The 12,418-nt window shown below is 54.0% G+C and overlaps 4 protein-coding genes across 4 annotated transcripts; 2 read left to right on the plus strand and 2 right to left on the minus strand.

The window, feature by feature from the left end:
- Positions 1 to 192: 192 nt before the first annotated feature.
- LDX57_002829 (alpha/beta hydrolase) lies at positions 193 to 1,530 on the plus strand (the record flags this gene model as incomplete). Its single annotated transcript, XM_046084476.1, has 1 exon — positions 193 to 1,530. The coding sequence occupies one exon, from the start codon at positions 193 to 195 to the stop codon at positions 1,528 to 1,530; it is 1,338 nt and encodes a 445-aa protein (XP_045940439.1).
- A 259-nt stretch (positions 1,531 to 1,789) lies between these two features.
- On the minus strand, positions 1,790 to 2,701 carry LDX57_002830 (alpha/beta hydrolase; the record flags this gene model as incomplete). Its single annotated transcript, XM_046084477.1, has 1 exon — positions 1,790 to 2,701. The coding sequence occupies one exon, from the start codon at positions 2,699 to 2,701 to the stop codon at positions 1,790 to 1,792; it is 912 nt and encodes a 303-aa protein (XP_045940440.1).
- Positions 2,702 to 4,111: 1,410 nt separating this feature from the next.
- On the minus strand, positions 4,112 to 6,804 carry LDX57_002831 (tyrosinase family protein). The gene is made up of 3 exons (XM_046084478.1): positions 5,971 to 6,804; positions 5,828 to 5,913; positions 4,112 to 5,755 (listed from the first exon to the last, which is right to left on the minus strand). The coding sequence occupies exons 1-3, from the start codon at positions 6,379 to 6,381 to the stop codon at positions 5,026 to 5,028; spliced, it is 1,227 nt and encodes a 408-aa protein (XP_045940441.1). The 5' UTR covers positions 6,382 to 6,804; the 3' UTR covers positions 4,112 to 5,025.
- A 1,089-nt stretch (positions 6,805 to 7,893) lies between these two features.
- Positions 7,894 to 9,578, plus strand: LDX57_002832 (uncharacterized protein; the record flags this gene model as incomplete). The annotated part of the gene is made up of 9 exons (XM_046084479.1): positions 7,894 to 8,052; positions 8,111 to 8,140; positions 8,204 to 8,423; positions 8,473 to 8,507; positions 8,566 to 8,671; positions 8,725 to 8,779; positions 8,838 to 8,900; positions 8,960 to 9,058; positions 9,125 to 9,578. 9 exons carry the CDS (start codon positions 7,894 to 7,896, stop codon positions 9,576 to 9,578), a joined length of 1,221 nt encoding a protein of 406 aa, XP_045940442.1.
- Positions 9,579 to 12,418: the final 2,840 nt, after the last annotated feature.

Raw genomic sequence — 12,418 nt, forward strand, 5'->3', positions numbered from 1 at the left:
ATAATCGGATTCTCGTCTGTCGCTCGGATATGGCGCCGGTATTTGGAGCACTGAGCCCTGCCGAGGTAGGTCATCACACTGCCATCGTCACCGAGTATATATTGTGCGGGGAATATCGTGAGATCCAAGGCTTTTATCGCTAGCATCATCGGCTTGAGTGGCGAGTTTGACCTTGTCGGACTCTTCTACAGTATGTATCGCTATTTATTGCAGCTAGTGTTGCTTTTCTCGCTCGCCACCTCCAAGGCATTCTCTGCAGTCAACTTCCCCGGGAATTGCGACGCAGATTGTCAGACCAGCTTCAAGACTGCCCTGGCGGGCGAGCAAGCCCAATGGGTCAGACGCAACGTCTCCGCGGACCCCTTCTATGACAGTCCCAAAAACTTGTCGGCCTATGCGGCAGGCGATGTTGTCCGGTGGGAGGAACTTCCGCCGGCAATCGTGTCCAAAGAATGGTCACTCCCTCCAGGCACGACGCTTTCGCGGTTCCTGTACATGAGCGAAGATCTAAACGGCCGGCCCATCCCCGTCAGCGGATTCGTCTTGCTACCGTACGCCAATCCCGCCGGCGACGACGGGCCGTTGCAAACGGTTGCGTGGGCCCACGGCACGGCGGGAGGGACCCGCCAATGTGCGCCCTCGAACCACCGCGCACTGTATTACTCCTGGGAAGGCCCCTTCACGCTGGTGCAACAGGGATATGCGGTGATAGCGCCGGACTATGCCGGACAAGGCAGCGATATCCCCCAGGGGTTCATGTACGAGGCTGGCGCCCTGCACGCGGCCGACATCAGCTTTGCTATTGTCGCTGCGCGCAAGGTGCTGCGCCGGCGCATTAGCCACGAGTGGGTGGTGGTTGGACACAGCGAAGGCGGCCTGACGGCATGGCGCACGAATGAACGCCAGGCGCGATCCGGAACGGCGGTGGGCGGGTTCCTAGGCGCGGTGTCCGGAGCGCCTGCCCTGCGTCCGTTGTCGCTGATTCCGCGGTCGTTCCGCCTGGCGGGCGACGGGCCGGTGGGCGACGTGGTTTCCATCTACGTGCTGCAATCGATCGCGCGACTCCTCCCCTCCATTCGCGTAGGTGACTATGTGAGCGACATCGTCGCCAGTCGCCTTCCCTTGGCCGACCAAGGCTGCCTGCAGACGGGGTCGGCGCTGTACGGGAACCTGACCGTGGCCGAATTGTACAAGAATACCAGCTGGCTGCATCACCCCGACGTCGTGGACTGGCAAACTCGATACAATGGGGCCGGCCCCCACCGCCTCGCCGCGCCCATGCTCGTCGTGCAGGGACTGAATGACACTCTGACGTATGCCGACCTCGCCGAGCAGGATTTCGATCAGACGTGCCGCGCGTTCCCCGACACCGCGGCCCAGTACCTCCGGTATCCGGGACTGGACCACGATCCGGCGTTCATCGCGGCCCAGGCGCAGTACCTGCCCTGGATCCGAGATCGATTCAGCCACATGGCTATAAGCTCGTGCAGGAAATCCACGATCTACACGTTGACTAGTTCCCCGACCTAGGCCCAGCCAGGGATGCGGTGGTCGACGGGCAGCTGACGGGGTTCCCCCCCCCTGCTTGCCTGTTAGCAGCGGTTAGTCTCAAGACGGCTCGTGGAACAGGGGAAGTTGGAATCCAAGTTACCAGCGCGGTTGTCCAATCATGCATTATGGGTATCTAGAGGAACATTCTTGTACATAACAGTGTCATCGACGAAGTGCGTGCACTGCCGGAGTCCAAAAACACGGCCCAGCCAGTATGAATGCCATCCGCCGGATTTCTTCACGAGCGTAGGATTTCGACAGCTAGGTCATAGGCTTCACGCTTGGCGTCGCCTTGCGGCGTGCCCTCCTTGGCCTTCTTATCCCAACCGTGCGGGCAGCGTTCCATGCGTTGACAGATGACCCGGCGTCCCTCGACCTTGCGAAGCTTCTCGACCAGTTCCTCACCCTCGGCGGCAAACGGGTCCTGGGCCGCCGTGACAATGAGGACCTTGGACGGAAAGTTGTTCGGATCGGCGAAGATGGGTGAGAATCGGGGGTCGGTCGTATCCAGTTCCTGCGGGTTGAGGCATTTGTGGCAGAAGTGCGAGATGTGCGGGAAGATCTTGCGCATGATGAGGTTGCGGTCGTCGATCTGCGGCTTCTCCGGCGTGGGCTGCGACAGGTTCATGGGGGCGTAGAAGGCGAGTACGGAGTGGAACCCGTCGCTGGCGTTCGGGTCGTGGGCGGCCGTGAACAGCGGCGAAGACGAGACGACGGCCAGGGCCAGATTGCCGCCAGCGCTGAAACCGGACAGCGAGAGGCAAGCGCGGTCGAAGCGGTCGGGCTGCGATCGCACCCAGCTGACGACGTCCTCGGCATCGTCGAAGGCGGCCTTGAACGGATTTTCGGGCGCCAGACGATATTTGACGTCCATCACCGTACGTCCCGTTCGACGCGAGATGTAATGGCAGTAGTCGTCGTCGGTGCCGAAATAACGCAGGGTGAATCCGCTGCCGCAAAAGTTGACGACGGCAGGGGCCGGCTCGGCGGTGTCGGCGGCGCGGTACAGGTGGATTTTGATGGTGCGGTCGGGGTCGCGCGAGGGAACGGCCAGGACTTCATCGGGGTGAGGATCAACTGGAGTGTGCATGCGCACCAGTAGACGCAAGAAACTGGCAATGGACTTCTTCTCGAAGTATTCGGGCCCCATAATCAGTGTCGATATGGGGCAGGGGGGCGTTCCGTTGGCTTGCGTGTTTTCTTTTCCCTATTTCCCATCCCGTACACGGAGTAAAGCGGAGGCGGAAGTTTTGTACAGAGCATGCGAGGAACGATGATATCATGGGCGCCCAACTGACGTGGAGCGAGGGCACGATTGGCGGGGCCACTTGCCTTTCGTAGCCCGCGTCCTCGGTCTTGTCCTGCATTTTTCCGGAGATTTGGTTCGTTCACGGCGCTGGCTCTGTCTGGGGATCGAAGCTTTAGCCTGCTTTACCCACGTCAATGTCAGCAACGAATCCATGGTAGCCTGGCATGTACACCGTAGTTCCCCGCGCCAGATCCATGATGTCATAGATGTCGGTGCACAGGTTCATGAACTTATTGCCGGACCAGGGGGCAGGAGAACAAATGCCAAGGTAGAGGATGGTGAAAGGATGGTGAAAGGAGAAGAAGAAGAAGAAGAAGAAGAAGAGAGAAGACAGAAGAGAGAAGAGAAGGTGGTGGGCGGCATTTCTCCATGCGGCTGGCGGTGTGGACTGTCCATAACTTAACGTATTTCACAAGCGAGTGGGCCACACAAGCGAGCGGGCCACCTTGTAATCCATATAAAATGCTACTTTTTTAAACTTCAATATCTCGACAAATAAAAGCCCAAATAATCTATAACTTAATTTATAAGATATGAGTATGTATTTAAATAATATATTCGAGTTTGAAAGAATTCTTTCTACTATATATGTAGGTAAAATAAATTACGCCTGTATTTTTAGTATTCTGGAATAATCTGATACTACAAGGTAAATTATAGTAGTCAAACTATAATAAGCTACATATATAATAGCTATGATATAGCTAATATCATTCTTTTTAAAGCATATAGTTTTCTCTCTTTGTTGTTGAGATATTAAACTATAAAAAAGTAGCATTTTATATGGAATACAAGGTGGCCCGCTCGCTTGTGAAATAACGTATTTCACTACCGAGCGGCCACCCCCTACCGAGCGGCCACCTCTGTATTCCCATAGAAAATGGCTATTTTATAGACCTGAATAACACAACCACAATATATTATTCAAGGTTTAGGAATTAGTATTATATATTATAATACTTCGTATAATGTATAAATTTTATCGTTAAGTCTTTATAAAGCCTAATAATTTAGGTAATATAAATTACAGTCGTAATTTTGTATTTTATAACAAAGGTAACTATATAGGCTTTGAAAAAATATTTAAAATTCTTAAAAAAACTCTTTTTATCCCAAGGATACCTACCTATATACTATACTATTTATATAGATTCTAGGATTATATTGTGGTTGTGTTATTCAGGTCTATAAAATAGCCATTTTCTATGGGAATACAGAGGTGGCCGCTCGGTAGGGGGTGGCCGCTCGGTAGTGAAATACGTTACGTTACTGGGGCTGACTCATCCGTTGCTGCAACATAACTAATCGATTCATCGACATAGACAGCCATCGTTATCCGTACGATCAGGATTGGCTTCATCGGCTTCAATTTATCCTCCATGTCAATAATGTTATCGATTGATTGATTAATTCCAGGGTGTTGCCTACCTGAAAGGTGCAAACGACGGAACACTTGACATCTTGCCCCAGTCTTGCTCTGGCCACACTACTAGCCAGGGCCGTCCCTGCTTCTATTCTACTGATTCTTCTTCTTAACGAGCATGTTCATTCCCACAATGCCTGCCTGCTCAGAACCAGTTTTATTCCAGCGGAGCGATTGACGAGGAATGCTGTCATCGACGAGCCGTACCTGCAGCATTTCCAGGCCTTGTGCCGCGTGTCCTCGATCGGTGGTAGGTCGGCCCTCCAAATACAGCCTTCAATTGGAACCAAGCGGTTGCCGGAGAGCAGCGCGACAGTTTTGAAGTTGGGTGTCGCCTAAATGTTGATCGATCAGTATCTGTATCTTTATGGGCCTTCTCGATGAATCGGGCACGATATGTCACTTCAACCGGCGGCATATTTTTCAAAACCAGGGGGGATCTTCCTTGAAAGCAAAAGAAGCAATAGAAAAGAATCGACAAATCCGATGAGGCCATGTGAGGAAGCCTCAATTTTGAGATTCGGACAGAGAACCACGGTTATTCAGTTCCTTTAACCAAGGTTGACAGACAATTATTCCAAACCTTGACTAGAGAACGGGTAAGCTGTCGCCTCCAGGGCTACAAAGACAAAATGTAATTGATTCTCTAAAGAAGCCCATGGTACTATTTTACAACGGCACTTGTGAGAATTCTTGCTTCTCCATGTCGGCGCCCGGCAGGCACACGCATCCCCACACCATATTACAAATAAACGTAGCAGAATGGACCTGCGGTGGTGCTCATCAAATCACGCATAGCGATGGGCCCGCCGTTGGCATGGCCGATGTCGATGACGGTGTCCAGCGTGGTGTTGGGCGAAGGAGGATTGTTCATAAAGGTGCCGGTGCCGGAGATATCGTCGCGACGCCGCGGCAGGTCCAGATTCTGCCAGATCCACCACACACGATCGATCATGCCGTGGTGGTGCCAGAAGGCGACGTCGCCGGGACTCACGTAGACGTCACGCCCGGGATCGCCGCCCATGGAATAGTGGCCTCCGCCGTGCACGCCAATGGAGCCGCTCCCGGGAATGCCCTGCATCGTCATCTGGAAGTCCCAGACGGCGTCGTTACCCAAGATCAGGTCCACGATCTTCGGGTAGGTGTTGTAGCGCTGCAGGATCTCGGTCGTCAGCGAGCGCTTCAGGCAGCGCGGGTTGTAGGCGAGCGGGTCTGCCACGGCCGAGGTGTTTCCGCCGGGCAGCGACAGAGCGGCCGGACCCAGGTGAAGCTGGTAGTCCTTGAAGGGACCGCTGGTGATGCACCCTCCGCCGCTGCCGGGGGGGAGGTCGATGGCCGGGTTGTCGCCCAGATACAGCTTCACGTCCGGCTGGTTAGGGATGGGTGCCCCGTTCCCCGACATGGACGTCTCGCTGCCATCAAAGACGGGCGACTGCTCCATGCCGTTGACGTCGGCGCCCCAGTCCCAGTAGCTGGTTCGTAGGAATGAAAGAAGACGTTAGTTGACCGTTCCCTTTGCGGCCTTGCATCGAGGGGACACTTACGGGTAGTCACCGGTATATCCGCACTCGTCGCGCAGGGCTTGCTCGAATTCGTAGATAAAGTAGCGATGCCACGCGAGGAAAGTCCCCTAAGTTGCCGTCAGTTCCAACACCGCCCCTATCACGGTCAATTGCAGCTGCCGTACCGTGTAATGAATTTCCATGGTTTGGTTAATGTGCGTCGCGACGAAGTCATCGTATCGCGTCCGGGCACCGGGGGCCACATCAGACGGCGTGCGAGCCGGCAAATTCTGCAAGCACAGCACGGAGTTGATGTACTCCTTCCTCTGCGCCGTCGAGAAGGCCCTCCAGTTACGTCGGACGCGCAGGTTCTGCAACGAACACCCTCCACGCTTACTCTCTGCGCCTCCACCAACGTTGTCCGTCGTAACATTGTAGGCGAAGTCGGCCAGCTGGTCCAGCTGGGAGGCGGCCTCCACGGTCGACGTCGAGGCACTACCGGGGAGCGTCGCCGTGGCGGAGGACTGGGATGCGGCGGGCATTGCCCAGGCCTGCGACGCCAACAACCCCAAACTGAGCACTGGCAGGGCCACCATGACGGTCAAAAGGTTGGGTAGGATGCGCAAGCAAGAGCTGGAAAGGGTAGACTTGCACGGGATCGATGGACAGCTCGAACCTAGAGAGGATCACAGGGAGAGAAGCAGATCGGCTCGGGGAAAGACCGTCTATTTTAAAGCGTCACCCACGCAGTTTCCCAATAATGGCGAAGGGGCACAGATCACGATGGGATCAATCTAGCTAAGCATGTAATTAAAGAATAGACACAGGCTCGGCCGGCCTCCTGACTGGCTGGACAGAGGCCGGGAGGGTCAACGCCGCCGCCGCTGATCGGCTGAGTGGCCGAAAGCCCTGATTTCCTGTCGGGGCGAAGCGACTGGCGTTATTCTGGGTCGGGAGAAAGAAAACCGACTTGCTATCAAATCGCCGGAGGGGCGGCGGTCCAGACGTGATAGCCTCGGCCTGGACGACCGTTCAGGGTTGCATTTGGCAATCTGCCAAGGGGGGAGGTGGACCTCGCAGGCTGCTTAGGGTTTGCGCCGGTCCCGTGCGATCTGGGTCCAGGGCCGGATCTTTGCACGCAGACCCATCGATGGTGGAAAAAGGGGATTGACATCCCTGGGGATCAGTCCATCCTCCGCGATCGGAATGGATCAGCATCCAAGGTACACGTACGGATACTCCAGATTGCTATCGTATCGCTCGGCGGAGTGGGTGAGTGCACTCTGCATTGATTTTTACAAATGCCAGATACTCACTTGAAGCCCATAGAGCACACTTACCCTCTGAGTCCTGTGCGTGGAAGCCGTTCTCGTCCGTCGCCTGGATGGCAAATGCCTCGGCTCAAAATTAGTCGTGAACCCTGCCATCGCGCGATTGAGTTCTCGTTTTCATGAAACCCTGTCTGGCATGATGTCCTATTGGCCAGGTTTGGGCACAGACTTTGGCTAAAAGAAGCCGCTTGTCTACCGCCATGGAGAACGTGGCTGCTATCACTATCGGTTATCCCACATCACAGGGGTCTGAAACCGCCGGACCCTTTCCCAGCAATATCCAGCTGCGGCATAATCTCGGAAGCAAATCAGAGGCCAAAAGTAGCGTACCATTGAACCCGACTGGCCAATCTAGGCGAGATGACCGCAATTTCAGTTCAGCAAAGCGAGTTGGCCTGAACGCAGACGGTCTCCGAAGGGTCACTCCGTGGACCATTAACTTTGCAGGAAGCAGCAAGTTTGGTTGAGATGCGCCACGCCGTAGGGCCAGGAGCCAGGACCCAGGCAAAAGGACCTTGGGCATGAGGGATCGAACTGTTCCTGAATTTTCGTGCTTTTGAATTCGTGGGCCTCACTTTTGGGTCTCTTGCTTTAACATGCACTGGCACTCCGGCAGCAAAACGTTGCAACGAATACTCCCTTGGTGTCGCCCACCAGCCGCGCAGTCTATAATTAAAGGCGATCGCTTCCAGCTCCGAGTGAAAGATTCTCTTTTACCCCGAAGACCCTCCCAATGATTGATCTGCGATAGACCTCCTTCGACGATCCGCCGCTGTCATGTCTGACATTGCCCACCCAGCAGGCGCGGGCCTGCCCGATGAGAATCAAGGGCCGCGAATTCTCGCCGCGACCACCATAGCCACCGGATGTGCCTTCATCACGGTCCTGGCTCGTGTCTACGTTCGTCTGTTCATCATTCGTAATGTTGGACTTGACGTGAGAAACACCGACCCGATGACCACTGGCGCGACACCCACGGCTGACCGGCATCCAGGATTACACAATGATCATAACTATGGCACTGGTAAGATGATCCTTTGGGCTAGCAGGGTATATCCTAATCAACTCATTTTCCATGTGCTCGCAGTCTCTCGCCGGATGGGCCATCATAATCCCCGAAGTCCAGTACGGCGCCGGCCGGCATACGGCCTACGTCTTGGACACGGCCACCACGGCCACGCATTTGAATTTCGCCACGCAGGCCATCTACATGTGGGCTATCGGTCTGGTTAAGATCTCCATCGGGCTTTTCCTCCTGCGTTTTGCGCCGCGCAAAGGATACAAAATCTTCATATGGGTAGTGATCGGTGAGTCCGGCGAACGCGACTTGTCGTATGCGCTGCTAATTCGGGCCAGTCCTGATGTTCCTATACACGGCCATCTGCTTTTTTGTATGTGAAACCCAATGCCTCAAGATGGATACAGAGTGAGCAAGCTAACAGAGTCTAGACTCTTATCTTTCAGTGCAAAGACATTCGGACGATTTGGGACCAGTCAGTCAAATCCGAATGTCTCCAGCCTCCTCAACTGCTGGCATTGAGCTACACCAACACCGGTAAGACGCATAAGCAATGGAAGCAATCTTGGCGTGACTCTAATCCCCTCCAGCACTCAACATCCTTACCGATCTTATCTTTGCTATCCTGCCGGTCTTTATGCTTAGGTATGCATTGAGTCTTCCCTTTCATCCGATCCCTCGCTGACATAAGTGCTCCTAACAGGCACTTGCAAGTGAATCGCAGAGTTAAAGCGTCCTTGATGTGTATTCTGGGGCTTGGAATCTTGTAGGTTATCACAAGTTTCAATTGATATGCGCGTCCATACTAACGAGGAGTCACGCCAGCGCCTGCGCCGCCGCCTGCGTCAAAGTCTCCGTTCTCCCGAACTACGGCCGCACTGGAGATTTCCTGTGGGACTATTCAGATCTCACGATATGGGTTGTGTAAGACACCTGTCTGCTCTGTTCAGAACGTGATCTTCTTCTAACCTTGAAACTGTGTACATACAGCGTGGAGTCCAACATGGGCATCATGGCCGGTAGCCTGCCGACACTCAAGCCGCTCTTCAAACAGGCCTTGGGCAGCTACGGCTCGCGATCCAAGTCTCGACCGTACACCTACGGAAGCAAGCCTTATCGGCTGCATTCGCTGTCCCAGTCCGCTCACCAGCCCTCCCAGACTTTGCGCAGCGGTAACCAGAGTGGCTGGGAAGCCGATGCGGGTCAGAAACGACCGCACCAGGCCTCTCAAGAAATCGTGCCGACGGTGACGACGATGACGGCATATCCTCATGGGGACAATCGCAACCTCAGTGAGGAATATATATTGTCATCTCGCGACCCGGACAGCATCACGCTCACGACAGAGATCATGGTGTCACGCACGCCGGATGCTTGGCCGGCCGGCAAACAGTCCGGGGCTCCTTCATCAGGCGGCGGCTTTGGGCACGATGGTATGGTTTAGTATTTACCTTGCTATAGTCAATGAACGTCTATTGAATTTCTTATAGACCTGACGTTTCTGCGCTGCGATGCCGACCATTCATCCTATCGCACGGCATAAATCACGTCCGAGTTCTAGCTGGCAAGATTCTTTTACCACAGTTCTTATGTTGGAATATATGGTCCGTGTTTCATGCCGATCGTGCCATCTAGTCCGGGTTTTCTGTGAACTCGCGGTGCAGCAGGACGGGCTCCTCATCGGCGACGATGGAGGTGGTGCGTTTGGTAAAGATCGCGAGCCGGCTTGGCTGATCCTCTTGTCGGAGGCATCTAAACCGGAGGAGTTGAGCTCCTCGGCATGTTCGGAGGACTTTTCCTTGACAGCCAGGATGTTGCGATCCTAGATGGGAGGCAGCAGTCGGACCCGAGAGAGCGAGAGGCCCTCCTCCGGCGCGGGGATGAGCTAGATAGAGATCGGACAGAACGGTATTCTGTTCGATCACGGTATAATCACACTAGACCGGTATAGCGATTAATAGTGGATTGTTATACTAAGTAATTCTGTATACTCCGTACCGAGAGATATATATATTCAACCATCAGGAACCGAACCGGTCAATCAAGTGGATCTTCCGTCTTGGCTGCCATCTGGGGACTAGTCTTGACTATTGATTCTCGGGTTTCCTACGTACTTCGTACGTCGGTGTATGGAGTACTCCCTTGGAAACTAGGTGGACTCCGTGAAAGATTTTGAAAACAAGCCATCTTGAGGCCTCAGGCCGGAGAAATCATTTCCCGGTGTAATGAGTAAAAACTAAAAAACCGAAAACCGAAAACTAAAAAGCTCGTCAAGAATAATGGCGACGGATGGCTACCGCTGACGGCATGGCTTTTTTAGCCCCCGCGACTACCGGCGGTGGTCCCATGCAGGCATCAGATAGCCCTAGCCCTAGGTGTCCCCAACGCCAAGGGTCCGCCCTCTTCCCTCCTCCGCTCTCCCGTCACGGGGCTGTCCGCTGTTAAGAGTCAAGACTCAAAAGTCAAGACACACGATGATTATAAAATGTGACAAGCAGAACACATCAAGCCTCGTGGGCAAGTTGAGAGGCAAACACGGGCAGCAACAGGAGGGAACTCGGTTGGAGGTCCTCTCCGAGATCCAGTTTTTCTATGGTTTACATCGTATTGTGGAGTGGAGCCTCCACCGCCAGCGAAAAAACTTGACTGGTTCAACGCTACCAACAAAATTGAAAACAGTAATTTACGGAGGAGTAACAGAGACTACACCAGCAGGTGAAATTGCACGGGCATGAGCACTCCTGTGGGCCATTCCATAGGTGTCGCTAATTCGTTGTTCGCCATTCGCGAAAGACGCCGATCCACAGCGCACGCCCGAGATAGGAGCGACGGTGGTTTTGACTGTGCCTTCTGACCCCTCCTCCGCGATGAACTCAACCTCTGGGTGAGAAAAGAAGAAGAAAGGACAAAGGCGACATTGGATATGAGCGTAGCATACCGTCGCCTGCTTACGCTCTCGAATCTTAACCGCTCAGCCAAGTCTAGGGTGTAGTTTCCCGCCGGCTGATAGCTCCGTGCGCCATGCGAAGCACGGGTTTTCTGCTACTTGCTTGATCATCTCGGCAGTACACCGTATTGCCCGCTACTGATATAGAGTTCCTTGTCCCGGAACCTATCCAAGATATATCATACATATATACCGAGAGCAGCCCACGCCGCCAAACTATTCAATAGCAGCATGGTACCTGCCAAAGGCGAGGTAACTAGTACACCGTCATTAGGGATGAGGACTCAGGGCTGAGGGAATAAAAAAAATTCGCGCGGGTTTTCCCAGGTAGGCCAAGAGTAGTTGCGCCGCGCTGGTTAGATCGTACACACGACGCATCCCGAGAAATGAACCTTTTGTCATTGCTCTTGCATAATAAGAAGAGACTGACTCGGAGGCATGATGAATAGTTTAGTAACGCCATCTGGGCTGACGGGGGCCCACCGCGTGCTCGGCGTCCAGATTGGCTCGTGCTGGCTCTCGTGGTCTCAACTGCCTGTTCGGGTATAAACCAGCTCCACCGACGCTCATCCGGTTTTGCAGTGGAGGCGCGACGAAAGCATGGGATGGCGGAAATGGGGGCATAAATAGATGGGCCGTCGTTCCTCGACCCCCCCTCGCCGTTGCGAACCTCTCACCGGCAGCGTCCCTCTCTCGTCTTCTTTTCTCCCGCTCACCCACGGGATATACGACATACGAAGTATACGTGCCTCCAGCCCTGTCGCCCCTGTGTCTTGTCTCGAGTCTAGAACGCAGTGTCAGCAGTTGAATCGATCGAAAAAATCGTTTCTCTCTTATTGTCTATCTTGCCTTGTTAGGAAGCATTTCGTTGTTTGGCTGCGTATTCCAGCATCTCTAGTTCCGACATAGAGCAACCCATCCCCCATTCGCGACGCTTCTTTTTGTCTCCGGTATACGGGACCGACGTGTAATCACCCACCTCCCTCTCCATAATCACGGGCCCCGTTAAGGATCAGGTCATGCGGGGAACAATATTTTCTAAACGAACATAGCAGGCTTTACCATTTGCAACCCCTCGCGCCCCGACTGAAAACCTATCGCGCCAGTTCAATCTTATCCCGACAGCGATTTTGTCTACCAGTGGCATATTCGGACCGCCATACCATTGCGCCCACGAACCGACTCAAACGACTTCCCCCTCGGTTTCTGACCCATCCAGTGCAACTTTAGCTCTGCAGCCTAGCGCCTCACTTGACTCCCCCAGCAGCGACGATTTGGACCCAAGCAGCATTGATCCACCCCTGCCGCAAATTCGCGAATAGTTCCGATTGCGACCA

Source organism: Aspergillus melleus, assembly GCF_016097325.1.
Source record: "Aspergillus melleus strain CBS 546.65 chromosome Unknown contig1, whole genome shotgun sequence".
Taxonomy (NCBI): domain Eukaryota; kingdom Fungi; phylum Ascomycota; class Eurotiomycetes; order Eurotiales; family Aspergillaceae; genus Aspergillus; species Aspergillus melleus.